The 18,531-nt window shown below is 36.5% G+C and overlaps 1 protein-coding gene across 1 annotated transcript in view; it reads right to left on the reverse strand.

Moving 5' to 3' along the window:
* FIG4 (FIG4 phosphoinositide 5-phosphatase) overlaps positions 1-18,531 on the reverse strand; it is a 133,182-nt gene that overhangs the window by 97,602 nt on the left and 17,049 nt on the right. Inside the window, exons 2-5 of the mRNA XM_044244439.1 lie at positions 18,301-18,399; positions 16,752-16,875; positions 8,043-8,199; positions 3,977-4,027 (exon numbers count right to left, since the gene is read on the reverse strand). Coding sequence (XP_044100374.1) covers positions 3,977-4,027; positions 8,043-8,199; positions 16,752-16,875; positions 18,301-18,399 — 431 coding nt within the window. The remainder of the gene's footprint in view (positions 1-3,976; positions 4,028-8,042; positions 8,200-16,751; positions 16,876-18,300; positions 18,400-18,531) is intronic.

The following is an 18,531-nucleotide window of genomic DNA, read 5'->3' on the forward strand; positions in this document are numbered from 1 at the left end:
ATGTAATTTTGGCCTTGCAGCCAATAGAAACCCATTTTACAATCTTGATTTCACATTATTAACAATTTAAAAAAATATCTCAGCAATACATTTTAGCACAGAATTTCAGAATTCTTTAGATTTGCCTGGAGACTCACATATTATTTCAATTATTAGTTCTTCTTTAATTTGCTCATCTAATTTGGTTGAAATTGATTTGTTTCATCTTTGAAATTCAATTTTACCATATTTGCTAGTTGGAGCCATTAATTTTCCTAGCATCTAATCTCAGGGATAAAAGTTGTATTAAGATGTTGATTTTTTAATCACATTTATAATAGCATCAAAAAAATAAAAATATGTAGGAATAAATTTAACCAAGGAGAAGAAAGAGATCTTACACTGAAAATAATAAGATACTGATGAAATAAACTGAAGAAACAAATAAATGGAAAGATACTTCAGGTACATAAAGAATTAATATTGTTTAAATGTCCATACTATCCAAAGCCATCCATATAGATCCCTATAAAAATTCAAATGACATTTTTCACAGAAATAGAAAAAACAATCCTAAACTTTGTATGGATCCACAAAAGCCCACTAATAGCCAAAGCAATCTTAAGAAAGAACAAAGATGGAGGCATCGCACTTTCAGATTCAAACCTTTTAACAAAGCTACAGCATTCAAAGTAGCATGGCATAAAAACAAACACATAGATCAGTGGGACAGAACTGAAAGCCTAGAAATAAACCAATGCATACAGAGTCAACTATTTGACAAGGGAGCCAAGAAGACACATGGGGAAAGGATAATCTCTTCGATAAATAGTGCTACGGAAACTGGATACCCATATGCAAAGAATGAATTGGACCCTTGTCTTACACCATTCACAAAAGTTAACTCAAGATGGATTAAGACTTGGGGTGCCTGGGTGGCTCAGTGGGTTAAGCCCCTGCCTTCGGCTCGGGTCATGATCTCAGGGTCCTGGGATCGAGTCCCGCATCGGGCTCTCTGCTCAGCAGGGAGCCTGCTTCCCTCTCTCTCTCTGCCTGCCTCTCCATCTACTTGTGATTTCTCTCTTTCAAATAAATACATAAAATCTTTAAAAAAAAAAAGATGGATTAAGACTTAAATATAAAATTAAGACTTAAAAACTATGAAACTATTAGAAGAAGAAAAAAGGAGAAAAGCTCTTTGACATTGGTTTTAGTGAAGATTTTGTGGATATGACACCAAAAACACAAGGAACAAAAGCAAAAATAAACAAGTGGGACAACAGCAAACTAAAGAACTGCACAGAAAAAAAAAATCAACAAAATAAAAAAGAAACCTATGTAATGGGAGAAAATATTTACAAACCACCTATCTGATAGGGGGTTAATATCCAAAATACATAAGGAACTCATAAAACTCAAGAGCAAAACAAAACAAACAACCCCCCCTCAAAAAAAATCCAATTAAAAATGGGCAAAGGGGGGGCGCCTGGGTGGCTCAGTGGGTTAAGCCGCTGCCTTTGGCTCAGGTCATGATCGCAGGGTCCTAGGATCAAGCCCCGCATCGGGCTCTCTGCTCAGCCGGGAGCCTGCTTCCTTCCCTCTCTCTCTGCCTGCCTCTCTGCCTACTTGTGATCTCTCTCTGTCAAATAAATAAACAAAGTCTTTAAAAAAAAAATGGGCAAAGGACCCGAATAAACATTTTTCCAAAGAAAATGGCTAACAGATATGTGAAAAAATGTTCAACATCACATTATGGAAATTCAAATTAAGGCCACAATGAGACAGAAATTCATACTTCCTACAATGGCTATTATCAAAAAGACAAGAAACAAGTCTTGGGTAAGCTATGGAGAAAAGGAACCCTGATGCACTGTTGGTGGGAATGAAAATTGGTGCAGCCAATATAGAAAAGAGTATGGAGGTTCCTAAAAATTTAAAAATACAACTACCATATGATCTGGAAATCCTACTTCTGAGTATATGGCCAAAGAAATGAAATCACCATCTTGAAGAGATATCTGTAGGCCCACGTTGACTCTAAGCATAATTCACAATAGCCAAGACATGGAAGCATTCTAAGAGTCCAGCAATGGATGAACGGGTATAGGATATTACTCAACCATAAAAAAAAGGAGGAAATCCTACTATTTGGAACAATATGGATGGAATTTGAGGGTAGTATGCTAAGTGAAATAAGTCTGATCATTTCCATATGTTCGTCACTTCTATGCAGAACCTAAAAAAGCCAAACTCATAGAAATATAAAGTAGAATGGTAGTTGCCAGGGGCTGGGGCATGGGAAAAGGGTAGGCTGGGAAAAATGGGGAGATGTTGGTTGCATGGTACAAGCTCCCAGTTTAAGTTAAATAAGATCTGGGGATCTAATGCACAGCATGATAACTGTAATTAACATTAATGAATTGTAACTTGAAATCTGTTGACAGTACATCTTGAATGTTTTTCTCACACACACACTCATAATTATATGAGAGGATGGAGGTGTTGACTAACCTTATTGTGGTAATCATGTCACAATACATATGTGTATCTAATCGCCACACTATACACCTTAAACTTATAGATGTTATATGTCCGTAATATCTGAACAGGTGGCAGGGGAAGGGGGAAAGATGTTGATTTTTTACTTTTTTAAAAATCAATTCTTCCTAGTTAGAGTAATTACTTTATTCCAGTCTATTCTTAAGAATGTAGTATATCCTTTTTAAGGCTTACTTATTGACATAAAAACCGTAACTTATATACTTTTATTCATTGGATGACTTCATCCCAGAGCTCAGTGTGGGGATCCAAACAAAGTTGAATTCATGGAGAAAACCATTTCTAACAATACCACCAAGTTTCAGTGACAAGTTGAAGATGGTATAAACATAAAATTAAGTGATAAAGACAGAAAAGCAGATGACTGCAATAAACACAATGGAAATAGACATTCAATAAACATCTGTGGATGTGAAAATTCTTTGTTTAGGAACTCTCCACTAGACTACTGTTAAAATAATGAACTTCCTTCAGTTTTGCAACAATGAACACATAGCCCATTCTATATAGCAAACTTGTTTTTATTTCACAGAAAAATAAGTGGTTAACTATACAGACAATATAAAAATAAAGGTAAATGATGCGAAGTATCCCATCAGTGCATAACACCAATAGCCACAACACCCTTAGGCTTGTTTGGTCCTTGGGACTCAAGTCCTTTTTGGAGCATGCTACTTTGTGTTCTCAGTTTTTAGTTTGGATATTACAGCTGACAGAATTTTCTACTTAGCGTAATAACTACATCTCCTAGGCCTACATATTGGTCACATTGGTGGTGGTATAATGCTCTATCATAATGTGCTGTTAGAATTTACTTGCCCATCATTCAGTTACTGCTATTTGAGTTGTCCCTGCATTGACTGGTTTGTGGTTTTGGGACTATCATAAATAGTGAAGCTATAAATGTCTAATTATAAGAAAGAATTAGTATTTTATCTTTTAATTTATTTTCTTAGGATATGTTTTCATAAATACTTATGCCACATTCTTCTTCAGGAAAACTATTAATTTAAAAGACCACTAGCATTATGTTGGTATTGCAACAATTCTTCCTTTTATGAATTTATTTTTACCTAATTTTGCTAGATTGTTAACTACAACAATCTGTGACATTGTTACAACTCTGTATTAGAAACTGAATGCAAATTTCATATTCTAACTAAAAATTGCAAAATAAGAATATTTCATTAAAAACTCCACCTAAAACAAAGATGATTTTTATAGTGACAGTAATTCCTTTGTAATTGGTCCATTCAATATTCAAACATTAAATTTTTCAGAGGATGAAATACCTTTATGCTTTTAGATGAAATTACTTGGCCAATGGGGAAAAAAAATAGAGGAAGCACCAATGTGTCCTCTGATTCTGTTTTTCCACCCTGGAAAATAATATAAGTATTTAAGTGACTGACAGGAGAAAAACTAAGTTCAAACTTACCTAAAGTAAAAATTGCTAGATAGGTCCACATTTTGAAATATTCGTAGATACCTAAACAAAAAACAACAAAAAAAAGCGTATTACATTCACACAATACTATTATTTTTTCATAGCTTCACATTACATTTATATTTGTAAATGCTCTCATTAACACTGAGGAATTCAGGGGTACCTGGCTGGCTCAGCTGGTAGAGAATGCAACTCATGATCTTGGGGTTGTGAGTTCAAGCCCCATGTTTGGTATAGAGATTACTTAAAAATAAAATATTTTTTAAAAAACTGAGGAATTTAATCCAGAACTGCAGAAGGATATGCTTCTGAAGCAATCTCTAAGTCTGTTGATTGTCCCTTCAGAGTCCCTTAACTTCATAGTTTGACCATTTCCTCATCATTGATTATGCCAGAGAGGAAAAGTCACACACTTACATGTGTGGGGAACTTAGACTTGGGCAAGACAAGTAAACACCATTCTAGTTTTTACGATTATGTGCTTTGTAAAAGCTGTGAGGTTGGAGAGAGGAGAGTAGCAAAAACAAGCAAAAATGTTTGCAAAAACCATAATTTGAAGTTGTAAAGTTTTGTAACATAAAAAAAAAGTATAGAATAAAGTATATGCATATCTACCTCACGGGATTAATAGATTTTTTTTTCATATTTTCTCAACTTTTTAAAGACTTGATCACAAATGGGTGTTGAATTTGTCAAATATATTTTCTACAACTATTAAGATGATCATAATTTTTCCCAACAATATTTTAGTATAGTGAACTGCTCTACCAAAATTTTCTAGGGTTGAAAATTTTCTAGTGTTGAAAACACTGCAACCCAGTGTTGCAGGGATAACTTCTACTTGTCATTATGTATGAAATGTTCACTAGTACTATATTTTATTTCCTAATATTTTACCAAATCTTTAAGTTTATTTATTTTTTTAGTGATCTCTACACCCAATGTGGGGCTCAAACTCATGACCCGGAGATCAAGAGTCACACACTCCTCCAACTGAACAAGCCAGGCACCACCAGATCTTTTTGCTTAAATGAATTATTGAATTATATAGTTTTATATGTTAAAAGTTTTACCTATCTAATAATAGTAATTCAGTCTACCTATAACAAGCTATTAATATAATTGTATCTTATTCTCGATAATGTCTATTGCTACATAGTACTAATACTAAAATAATTTCATTCCCTCAAGAAAGTCAAGTCACTATATAGAACAACATAATTTGTTTTACTATTCCTGGCTATAGAATCATAAAGATGAGGTTTATAAATAATACAAATCTCTTCAACTTTTTCCTATCCCTTAGATTCATATGTGCTAGTATGATTCACTGTTTCAAAAAAATTTATTAGTGAAGTATAGTTGACAAAAAATGTTGTATTAGTTTCAGGTATACAACACGGTAATTTGACAATTCCGTACATTATTCAATGTTCACCATAATAAGTATACTTACCATCTGTTGTAATATAACATTATTATAATATTATTGACTATCTTCCCTATGCTGTACTTTTCATCTTCATGACTTATTTATTTTGTAAGTGGAATTTTGAACTTCTAAATTCCCTTCACCTATTTCACCCATTCCCCACCACCTCCCCTCTGGCAACTGCCAGTTTGTTCTCTTCTCTATATTCATGAGTCTGTTTCTGTTTTTTGGTTTGTTTTTCATTTGTATCGTTTTTCAGATTCCACATATAAATGAAATTGTATAGTGTTTGTTCTTCTCTGATTTATTTCAATTAGCATAACACCATCTAGGTCCATCCAAGTTGTCATGAATTGCAAGAGGTCTTTCTCTTTATGGCTGAGTAATATCTCATGGGTGTGTGTGTGTGTGTGTGTGTGTGTGTGTCTACCACATTTTCTTTACCCATTCACTTTTAAAGATGGATACCTGGGCTGCTTCCACATCTTGGCTATTATAGATAATGCTTCAATAAACACTGGGGTACACATACCTTTTCAAATCAGTTTTTATTTTCTTTGGGGAGTACCTAATCTGATTTTAGTGAATATACTATGTCTGCCTGTAAGCTATGTGGGATATAATTTTTTTCAGTTAGTGCAAGACAAAAGGACCACCTTATCCATTAAATTCTTATTTTCATCTGACACAGATTATTTTTTAACAACCCCATTTCCAAATATCATCAAAGACAGTATCACCAGAATCCAAAATATACTGTCTCAGAGGGTCTTAAGCAAGAGAGCCACACTACCTTTAAATTTTGGTTTGTATATCTGGAACAACACTATAAAAGTATAGAGTGTAATTAAAATGTAAATTTAAAAACTAAATGGGGGTACCTGGGTGGCTCAGTCAGTTAACATCCAACTCTTGATTTTTGACTCAGGTCATGACCTCAGGGTCATGAGACTGAGCCCCATGTTAGGCTCCACACTGGGGATTGAGCCTACTTGAGATTTTCTCTTCCTCTCCCTTTGCCCCTCCCCCACTCTCTCTCTTTAAAAAAAATTTTTTTTTAAAGAAAAAAAAACTAATAAGCATGCCTAACTTTTTTCCTTTTTAACCTTTATGTTTATAATAAATATATTTATATATTAAAATAAATCAATTCTATTCTTTTCTCTATCAACATATTAATACACTTTTCCCATATTCCCAAGGCACCAATAATTTTCCTCTAAAACTTAAATCTACAGAAAAATTGGAAGGAAAAAAAAACAGTACAATAAATACCATTCTGTCTTTCATCTGATTTTACTGTTAAATCTCTCTCCTAAACACACACATATACATTCTCTCTCTTTAAATGCACAAGTTACATTTTATTCTAAACCATTTTTAGTAAGTAGCAGACATGATGACTCTTCACTCATAAATACGAAAAAACCTTGGGGGAGGGCGCCTGGGTGGCTCAGTGGGTTAAGCCTCTGCCTTTGGCTCAGGTCATGATCTCAGGGTCCTGGGATTGAGCCCCGTATCAGGCTCTCTGCTCAGCAGGGAGCCTGCTTCCCCCTCTCTCTCTGCCTGCCTCTCTGCCTACTTGTGATCTTTCTCTGTCAAATAAATAAATAAAATATTTTTTTAAAATATGAAAAAAACAAAATCTCCTAAGTAAGAATATCATTTTTACACTTAAAACTTAATATTGATTCAATATCATCTGGTATATTATCCATATACAAAATGTCCCAATAAAGTCCTTTACAGCTATGTGTGTAGGTGTATACGCCAGTATAAGCACGCATACATTTTAATCCAGTATCCAACAGATATTCATGCATTGCGTTTTGTTGTCATGCCTCTTCTAAAATCCAGAACAGACCTCTGGCTTTTTCTGTCTTTGATGACATTGACATTTTTAAAGAGTCCAGGCCAGCTGTCTTACAGAATGCCCCACAAGAATGGATTTGTCTGATTATTTCCTCATGCTTAGATTTAAGTTAAATGTTTTTAGTAAAGTATAGTCAGAGGGGAGGGTGGGTAAAATGGGTGAAGGGGATTAAGAGGTATAAACTCCCAATGATAAAATAAGCCACATGAATGAACAGTACAGCTCAGGGAATACAGTTAATAATAATATATTAATATCGTTTGGTGACAGATGGTAGCCACACTCACTGTGGTAAGCACAGCAGAATAAAACAAAAATATATGTATTTTTAGCAAGAAAACTACACAGGTAATTTGTGTCTTTCCCACTGCTTCATACTGAAAGATAAATAATGTCAGTTTTGTCTCATTATTGGTGACGGTAAGTTTGAACATTTAGGTAATTACATTTGCCATTTTTTTTCCTCTTTATAAACAGTGATTCATGGAGTATATGTTGAGACTGAGTGAATATTCTGTTCCTCAAGAATACGTCTCACGTAATGGCTTTAGCAGCTTTTGTTGATTTTCACCTAAATTACCCATGATAATAAAGGTTTATAATAGACCTTGAACAAAATTATAGGATTCTGAGCTAGTATTTTGCATTTTTAACATGATATCTAAAATCTTTTGAGTATATTTTGTCTCTAATTGGTCTACCACATTAAAAAAAAAAGTAGTAAACAGTAGTTACCACCACTAACTACATACCGAGCTTCATCAGGATGAGTAATACGTACAGAATCATTAGGTATATAGATCATATTTGTATCTTCAATTTTATATATCGCATGACCACCAATATCTGCCATCTTCCTCCTTTTAGTTATTAACACAATATAATAGCCTTCTAAAAACCTAACAAAACCTACAGAAAAAGAGAGACAAAGATAATGTTTCCTACAGTTAGTAATGCTTTTAGATATGTATTTAGAAGGTAAAAGATTTTTGAAACATTTCCTACTTTACTTCTATGATTTATAGCTGTACAAATTTTCAGTCATACTATAATTAATCTCTAGAAATATCTGTACTGACATTTATCTCACTTAAAAATACTGTTCTAAACAATTTTTTTCATTCATTCTTTTATAAATAGGATTGAGGTGCTGTAAGCAAAAATATACACAAGATTAAGGGGAGTTGTTATTTAATAGGTATAGAGTTTCATTTCACAAGATAAATAGTCCTAGAGATCTGTTGCACAAGGCACATATAGTTAACACTACTGTACTGTATACTTAAAAATGGCTAAGATTGTAATGTATATGTAAAATAAGTCAACATATATACTAGCAAGAAGTATATAAAACAAACAGAATGTGAATTGTGTAAGACTGATGAATCACAGACCTGTACCCCTGAAACAAATAATACATTATGTGTTAATTAAAAAAACAAACAAACAGAAAACCAAGTAAGTTCTCAGAAACTTACAGACCTATGCTAACATGCACTGTGAACCTCGACAAGGGATAAAAATTAAGCACCTCCCTAGATTCGTTTGCTCACAGAGCCTCATCCTCTTTTTTTTTTTTTTTTTAAGATTTTATTTATTTATTTGACAGACAGAGATCACAAGTAGGCAGAGAGGCAGGCAGGGAGAGAGGAAGGGAAGCAGGCTCCCTGCTGAGCAGAGAGCCCAATGCGGGGCTCGATCCCAGGACTCCGGGATCGTGACCTGACCAAAGGCAAAGGCATTAACCCACTGAGCCACCCAGGCGCCCCTCATCCTCTTTTTTAAAAGAGAAATAATTAGGGACACCTGGGTGGCTCTGTTGGTTAAGCACCTGCCTTCGGCTCAAGTCATGATCCCAGCATTCTGGGATTGAGTCCCACATCGGGTTCCTTGCTCGGCAGGGAGCCTGCTTCTCCCTCTGCCTCTGCCTACCACTCTGTCTGCCTGTGCTCGGGCGCTCTCTCTCTAACAAATAAATAAATAAAATCTTTAAAAAAAAAATCATTAACCAATGGATAAATGTTCTGAGAAACATACTTTGGGACATATTGCTTAAAAGGAAGAACAAACTACATAGACTCCTGATTACTAGTGGCAAAACCCAACTTGAGCCAGCTTTTTAAAAAAGAAATTTACATTAAGGATACTGAGAGGATCCATGACGCAAAGGGCAAAAACAGGATTGGGCCTCAGAAAAACACCCAGTCAAGATGCATCTCTGCACATGTGCTCCATTCTTGTCTCCCTCCATAGACTAGCCTCCCTCACAGACTAGCCTCCTCCACTTCTCTGGGTGATGTGTTGAGAAACACAGCTGCTAATAGCTCTAGACTTTACATCCAAAAGCTTCACTGGGGAAAAACAATTTTTTTAAATCAAGTCCAATTCCAGAATTCCTAGGGAAGGACTTGGACTGGCCTAACTTGGGTTGTGGACCTAGCCCTAGACTAATCAATGGCTGTCAAGCTATAGAATCATAATGCACTGAAAGCCATTTATATAATAACTAGGTGACTTAGATGGGGCAAGGAGAAGTGGTGCCAGACCCCAGAAAAGTGGAGGGTTTTAGCAACCAATATATCCAGTAAATTGCATATCCTTCATGCAATCTTCCACAAGTATCATTTGTGATAGTTAAGCCTTTTATGAATGTTGGAGTGTTATAAAGTTATATTTTATGTCAAATCATTGGAGAACACATGTTGTACATTGGTGGGTAAAGAAAGACCATATGTGTTATGTTCAGAAGCACTAAGTTCTCCGCGACATGCCAATTACTCTACAGTCTTGGTTAACAGATTTCTGGCTCCCAGAACTTTGGCTTTGGGAGTAAAAACTAACTCCCTTTGAGGAGTAGGGTCATTTCCAAAATGTCAACATGAGGGGCGCCTGGGTGGCTCAATGGGTTAAAGCCTCTGCCTTTGGCTCAGGTCATGATCCTAGGGTCCTGGGACTGAGCTGTGCATTGGGCTCCCTGCTCTGTGGCGAGCCTGCTTCCCTGCCCCCGCTCTCTCTCTCTCTCTCTCTGCCTGCCTCTCTGCCTACTACTTGTGATCTCTGTCATATAAATAAATAAAATCTTTTAAAAAAAAATGTCACCATGAGGAGCCCAGTAGACCTTCTCTCCAGTGAAACTAATATAACTGGTAAAATTTATAAAAATAAAACAAAACTTTGAAAGTTTCTGGAAACTGTCCTAATAGCATATAGTAAATGGAGAAATATTTATTCAAGAAAATCTACTGAGCCTTGGTAACAACAGCAAGTGTGTGGTATCTGAATCATAACCTGCTTCTCTTTGACACCCCACTCCCAGTCCAGTGTGACAGAATATCTACTTCTGGCAGGAGTAGCCAAGAAGATAGTGCTTTCCCTTCTCTCCCCACTTTTCATTATAAGGCCATAGTTTCTGCTCAGAAGGTGCAGGCCACTAGAATATCTCATCCAGTTCAGCTCTGTGATACTGGAACTCTATTCCCAAGCAAGCCACACTGAGATCTGGGGCTTCTTTCTTCTTCCCAGCTCCTACTCATAAAGTGGTGGTTCTACTCCAGCATAACTGGTCAAGAATACTGGGTCTGCATTGACCTCACCTGCGCTCACTCATAGGATGAGTCAGATACAATCATATAGCTGACTTCCTACCAGAAACAATGGAGGCCACAAGGCTGTGGGATAACATATTCAAAGCACTGAAAGAAAAAAAAAACCTGTCAATCAAGAATCTTATATCTAGCATGACTATCTTTCAAAACTAACTCTCTCATGTGTACATGTACTCTCTCTCGGTCTCTCTTAGAATGTTACATTCTATAAAGTCTGAGCCAGGATCTTGATGCTATGAACTTTCGCTCTACAAGTGACAAATACCCACTATCTGTGTCTTGTAATTCTCAGCTGATAAAAAAGAAAAGGGAAATTAGTAATTGACTATATTAACATAAATGAGCTAAAACATATAAAAGAAAGTTGCCTCAAGGATTTTATGAGCCAGACTGAGGAAAGATGCTGTTAAAATAGTGAAAAATACTTGCATTATAGAGATTCACAAAGCACAAACTGCTTTCAACAAAGTGTTCATTTACTCCTTTCTTTGCCTTAGAGACTAGCAAAAATATTCCCTGATTAAAGATAGAGGACGTAGGAATAGGGAGTAAAAAAGCTGATGACAATCTCATTAAAAGCAAGTTAGAAAGAAGCTACCCTTTTAGAAGTATAAAACTTCTAAAAGTAAAGCCCTTGGAAGCAGCATAAAACCTTCCACGTCTCATCATGGAATAATAAATATTTCCAAAATGAATGAGTTTTTCCTTTTATTCTTGTTATACTTATTTCTTTTTTTAATGATTTTTTAATATTAATTTTTATTACATATATTTCCACACCATAAAGGTACATGGATTAAGAAGTGATCCTGCCTGAAAATAATGAATACTGTTTTTCTGAAAATAAATAAATTGGGGGAAAAAAAAAAAAAAAAAAAAGAAGTGATCCTGCCTGTACCCACTACCTAGTTTTTTTTTTTTCTAATTACTTTTCAGTGTACCAGAATTCATTGTTTATGCACCACACCCAGTGCTCCATGCAATACGTGCCCTCCACAACACCCACCACCAGGCTGGCCCAACTTCCCACCCCCCAACCCCCTTCACAACCCTCATTGTTTTTCAGAGTCCATAGTCTCTCAATGGTTCATCTCCCCCACCAATTTCCCTCAACTCCCTTCTCCTCTTCATCTCCCCATGTCCTCCATGATATTTCTTATGCCCCACAAATAAGTGAAACCATATGATAATTTGACTCTCTCTACTTGACTTATTTCACTCAGCATAATTTCTTCCAGTCCCGTCCATGTTGATACAATATACTTATTTCTTATACAAAAAAATCTCTGCAGTAATTTCCCAACCTACATTCCAACTGAATTTTAATTTTGTTTTTAGCTCAAGACTACTTATACCATTCTACTTTTCTCTTCATAATTTGAATACAGGAAAGAAAATATATTGCACAAAAGAGACTCTTCTACCAGCACAAATGCCTTCAGTTTATTATAAGTGAAATTATTTTCTTCTTCCTTTTTATGACCAACGGGAATTGTTGCTCCCTTTTTTAAAAGGTTCCTATCCAACCTAGCCAACAATTAAAACAATTAAAAGACTTGAGTATGGCACAGACAACTTCAGGAGTCAGCCCATTCATCACTTTAACACACTCAAATGAGAACAAGTTTTTTCATCTTCATTCTGTGTACTTCTGACCCCAGACCAATTTCACTGAGTACTTCCAAGAAGCCAAGATGACAGTCATCATGCAAAAATGATTTCTCTCTCTCCAAGTAGAGAAGGCTGTTTCATCTGAAATGGACACCAAGCAAAGTATATAAAAAACGACAGTGTATGAGGTTGTAGTGGGAGTGCTGGTGGCTGAAGAGGATCCCACCAACAGTGAAGAACGCAATATTCCTGTTTCAGAGGTCACCATGCCAGCTAGTCATTATCTTAAAAGCCTTCAGGAAGAATAGCACTTTGGCAGAGAAACATGAAAAACCTCCACAAGGTGCATAGAACCTTTGCACAACAGAGCTCTCTAGAACCAAAGTGACACTCTAATACCACATTTACTGCTCCCTCACTTACTTGAGGCTCACACTCTGTTTTTGTTGCCTTCATTATTATCTTGGATCTGCAGTCCATTTCTAAGGGTTGTGCTTTAAATAATAATGGAGTCCATCACTTAGTCCATCACTGCTACAATGATACTTATTCTACTGCCCCCCTGGAACATACTAGCAACTGAAAAGACTATCCTCGGACAGGTGACATAAGCAGAAAAAGGCCATAAACCTGAAGCTTTGTACCAAAAGGGGCTGGCATGGTTACAGAGCTCAGTCTAGTGGACTACAAGTAACCAGGGGCATCTGAGTGGCTCAGTCAGTTGAGCATCCAACTCTTGATTTCAGCTCAGGTCATGATCTTAGGGTTGTAAGACTGAGCCCCACATAAGGACTCTCTCTCTCTCTCCCTCTGCCCCAAGACCCCCTTCTGCGCCTAAAAAAAAAGAAAAAAAAAAGGAAAAAAGGAAAAGACTGCAGGTAACCATCCACTGACTCCATCTATGTATCCCAAGACCAGATAAAACAACTTTGGGAGGGTTGCTCACAATCCTATTCAGTGGTTTCCCAAATCTCCTGCTGGCCATCACATAACAATGGAGCAGGTCAGAAATGAACAAGGTAGATGAATTTCCCATGTCTAGGGCCCAGCAATAATAGCAATGCTCCATAAGCTTTTCATGGGTACTAAACCCATGAAAAGACAAGTACATAAACTGAAACTAAGAATATAGAAACTTTAGAGCAATTTGAGATGGTTACAACATCCGAGGTGCATGACCAGTGAACTTGCCTTGAACAGGCATAGACTAGTCTGGGTAGTACTGAACTTGTAATTGTAACATGTAATGTGTTACATGTGGCCAAGCTGCAGACGAGTTATGTACAGAAGGATCATGTGTTGGTCTGTGACACAATGATGGAAAAAATATGGTCTATTACTACAGATAAGAAAGACTCACTATTCTCGATTCTCATCAATGGTGAACTAAATGAAGCATGACAGCAATCTAAAAACATTCCAACAAAATACTATTCACAAATCAAGCAGCTGAAAAAAGTTAACTGAGAAAATATTTGGCCATAGGATAGAAGACAACCAACCACTCTAGTCATATCTCATACACATTATTCTGACAACAAGACTATACATTTTTCAAAGATAGGCATGCCTCATTATTTCTAAGACAGTAGTTACTAGACAAATCATAGACTTTCATTAACTCCCTATTTACTCTTCACTCATTCTAAGCTTTATTTACAGGGCTGAACAAGAATACATAAAATACATTTCCATAAAAATAATAAATCCTATGTTATTGTGTCACTTTACTGGTAGGTCAGTCTTCCAGTGACTTCATTATCCAAGGACAGTCTCAATCCTAAGAGGCCTCTAACCATAAGAGAAATAGCTACCACAACAGCTAAGAATGTCAGAGAAATGTCAGAGAACGTCAGAGAAATAAGACACCTTTAGCTCTCACCCAAAGTTTACTAATACTTGTGTATACAATGAATGACTAGTTACAAACCTAATTATCCATTGATACAAATCAAGCTTCTGGTATTACAAGTTTAGTTATCCATAGATTTAAAATGAGGCAGAGACTACTGCTAGAAGGAACTATGCCAAGAACCATGAAGGATGACTAAAGAACCATAAAAACAAAACAGGACCATGGTCTAGAGGCCATTTAATGTAAAGGCAAACTGCCCAGTACAACTCCAGAATACCCAAGGGCAGTTATTTTTAAACAGTTCAATAACTGATCTTCACTTCATTACTCTTAATCACTAAGGAAAAAACCCTGGCTAATGAGGCATTCAATACTGCATACACCTTAGGAAATTTCCACTTAAAGAAGTTATCATAAAGTATCAGCATTTTTTAAAGATTTTATTTATTTATTTGTCAGAGAGAAAAAGGAGAGAGAGAGCACAAGCAGGGGGAACAGCAGGCAGCGCAGGCAGAAGGAGAAGCAGGCTCTCTGCTGAGCAAGGAGCCCCACGTGGAACTTAATCCCAGGACTCTGGGATCATGACCTGAGCCAAAGGCAGCAGCTTAACTGACTGAGCCACCCAGGTGCCCCCAAGTATCAGCATTTAAAGAAATAACTTCAATGTAATAAGTAACTAATACTGAAATTAAACCTACTGTATTTAAGACACATTGTATTTCCAGTTTTTTTGAATTTAAAATATATGCAACACTTAATGTGGAACTTAACACTTACAGAATTTATGGAATTTGAACACATGAACTCACTTGACTTCCATCTACAAGCACACATCTGTTGAATACGTAACTTCAACATACTTGACAAGACTAAGCAGAAAGTGTAGAAAAGGGGCCAGTCCTAAGAGGAAACTAAACCCACCTACCATTCTTGACCTTCCCTAGACACAAAACAGACCTGAAGGGCTCACATATGAAGAGCTGTGACAGCGCACTGAGAGAAACTTCAAATACAGCAGAACGGAACCAAAGATTTAACAAATGTAGAGTCACGGAATAGATAGTGCTAATCAGAAAAATGCAAGACTTTGAAATTATATGGCATAGTTGAGTCCATATTAATTTTGTTAACATATATAGCTACCAATCAGTCAACATTGCATACAGTCTAGCAGGTTTAAAAAAACACAAAGATAATGTTGTTAAATGTTTAAAAAAAAAAAAAACAAAACTCAGACTCAAAATCAGGCTCTGGCAACAGAGAAGCAGAGACAGAACTGCCCTCTGCTTGACTGACAAGGCCCCATACGATCTGGCCTCACCCAACTCCATGCCAACATTCCAGGACCCACGGACGTCTTCACACCTATGCCTCTGCCATCATCCCTACTGGGGTTCTCTGACCTCTTCCCCACATCCATCCAAATTTTATTCCTCTTTCAGTTCCAATTGGAGTCTCATTTTGCCCAGGACATCTTTCCTAGACACTCCTGGTCCAAGTCACCTACCTCTTACATAATCTCCGCTCTCATTTAATTTTCACTACATAGCTTGGCTTTTAACCATCATCTTGGAGTTACCTCGAGCATATTCGTTTTTGTCCCTCATCCTAGTGTTGTCAGCCTAAGACTCCCAGGGACAGATCCACAGTACAGAAAAGACAGGTGCATTGACTCACCACAAAGAAAGATGATGTCCACACCAGAACTATAGGGCATCTCACTGTTGTCCCAAAGCTAGACAGCAGAATCCTTAAAAGCCAAAACCACGTTTGACTTTGGTTGTGAATAAATGAAGTAAAGGCGTCATTATCAGATTTGGGGGAAGGAAGGAATTTAAGTAAAATTCAAATGGAGAGGTTCAAACAAAAGCAGAACTGTATCTAAAATGATCAACATCAAGTCTGGACTGTGAAGCAGATGTTCATAGTCTGAGCTAATTTTTAACTTTTTCATTCCTCACCAAGCTAGACAACAGACTTCTTAAAGGCCAAAACCACTTTTATACTTATTCATATCCTATATGAAACCGAGCAGCACATACCAGATGCTATATAAAGGCTCTTTGAGGGCGCCTGGGTGGCTCAGTGGGTTAAAGCCTCTGCCTTTGGCTCAGGTCATGATCCCAGGGTCCTGGGATCGAGTCCCACATCGGGCTCTCTGCTCAGCAGGGAGCCTGTGTCCTCCTCTCTCTTCCTACCTGTGATCTCTGTCTGTCAAATAAATAAATAAAATCTTTTTTTAAAAAAAGGCTATTTGACATCTGACTGATGGATAATGAAATTTTAAACAACCAAAGGCACAGATGATGGGTTATAATTATAAAACCACATTAAGCAGTCTATTTAGGAAAAATAAAAAAGAGGTAGTAAGAAGGAAGTACATTTCTTACCTACAACACCAAATGCTGAAACAGCTCGAAATAACCCAGAGGAGCCTTTCTGTCCCATCTTTGTTCTATTTCCTAGATCCAAGCGGCCAAGAAGTTCTCTCACTTCTTGTTGAGTATATACATGCTAAAAACAAGCAAATTTAATTTGTAAGATTGTGCTTATTCTTTAGATAATTTATTGTCTATAAGAATCACTAGCTATTTCACAGAAAAGTACATAATAGTGCACAACTAAGCTGTAATGTTAAAAGCCAATAAATTCTTTAATAATAGCAATTATGGGTGGTTACCGGATCATATGTCACTATACCAAAAAATTTTGTCAAAACCTCACCTTCTGGGGCACCTGGGTGGAGCAGTCTATTAGGCATCCAATTCTTGGTTTTGGCTCAGGTCATGATCTTACAGGGGTCATGGGATCGAACCCTGTGTTGGGTTCTGTGCTTAGCGCAGAATCTGCTTTACATTCTTTCTTCCTCCCCTTCAGTCCCTCCCCGTTTGCTCACACTCTCTCTCGCTCACTCACTAAGAAATAAATAAAATTCTTAAAAAAAAAAAAACCACAAAACTTATTTTCTGAACCATACATTAAAGATCATAAGCAAATTTCAAGAAATCTGTGAACTTCTTAGAGCTGTGTGCAAAGTTTTGAATGTGCATACAAATAGGTATTTTTATGAGGCCCACAGATTCTCAGATTCTCAAAGAAATCCCTATCAACTGTTCCCATCCCCAAGTAAAACCAAGAATCAATACATTATATTAATAAAAACTCCCATAATAGGGGAAGAATGAAGAACAATCCCCAAGAGGGCTAGATATCACAATATACAATCTATCCAAAATTATAATAACATAGAAAAGAGCTTTGCAAAGAACTTAGTGAAAATGCATTGCAAACTGTAGCTCCCCACGTATCTGAGAAACCCAGATATTCCCAGACAGAAGGTAAGTCAGGTTCTCTCATTTGGAAGAGTTAAAATTGTTCAATACCATCATGCTATATTTCACTTTTGACTAACAGTCTCATGTTTTTGTGTTACCTGAATTAAGTCTGTATTCCTGCTCTGGCTAATACAACAACTGGATAAGAACAGCCTCACATTTCTCTCATGCACAGCAAGTCACCAGAAGATCACCCGGAGGTGATTTTTAGCAGCATAATAAAAAGTCTGCAGCACAAAAGTCCGCCCTGACTGCAAGTAGCTTCATATTAAAGCACAGTAATACATAATCTCTTCAGTACATGCAATACTGAGTGAGATTAAGTCCTGAAAATACCACTTCTTCAAGAAAATATATTCACTACCTCATCCAAAGAGTTTGCTTTGTAAAACAAATCACAATGAAGGACAAAGTGTAATTCCAGCATACTTTGTAACATCAATAATTCCTAGACACCAGATTGTAGATTTAAATTCTAGCCACCATGAAAAATAATTGTCAGATGCCTGATTAAAAAAGGAAAATAAATATATCAGTAAAAGCTGTTTGTACCTTTAACAGGTACAAAAGTTACTGTTTGTCTTCAGGTTTGCAAGATACTCACCCTATCATCAATTACGACCAAATCTTTCGGTTCTGTTCTATCAATCTTCAAAACACGGTATTTTGTTTCTGCATGATTGCTCCCAACTAGGAAGTATCTCTATAAGTGGAAAGAAATGTCATTAGTTTTTTAAGGCATTGTTCCTTATACACATTTTATAACCACTTTGGTTTTAGAAATTAAATACTGTAATAAAGTCAGGTTACTTTTGAAAAGAAGTATTTCTGTTAA

This window comes from Neovison vison, chromosome 1 (genome assembly GCF_020171115.1).
Source record: "Neovison vison isolate M4711 chromosome 1, ASM_NN_V1, whole genome shotgun sequence".
Classification (NCBI taxonomy): domain Eukaryota; kingdom Metazoa; phylum Chordata; class Mammalia; order Carnivora; family Mustelidae; genus Neogale; species Neogale vison.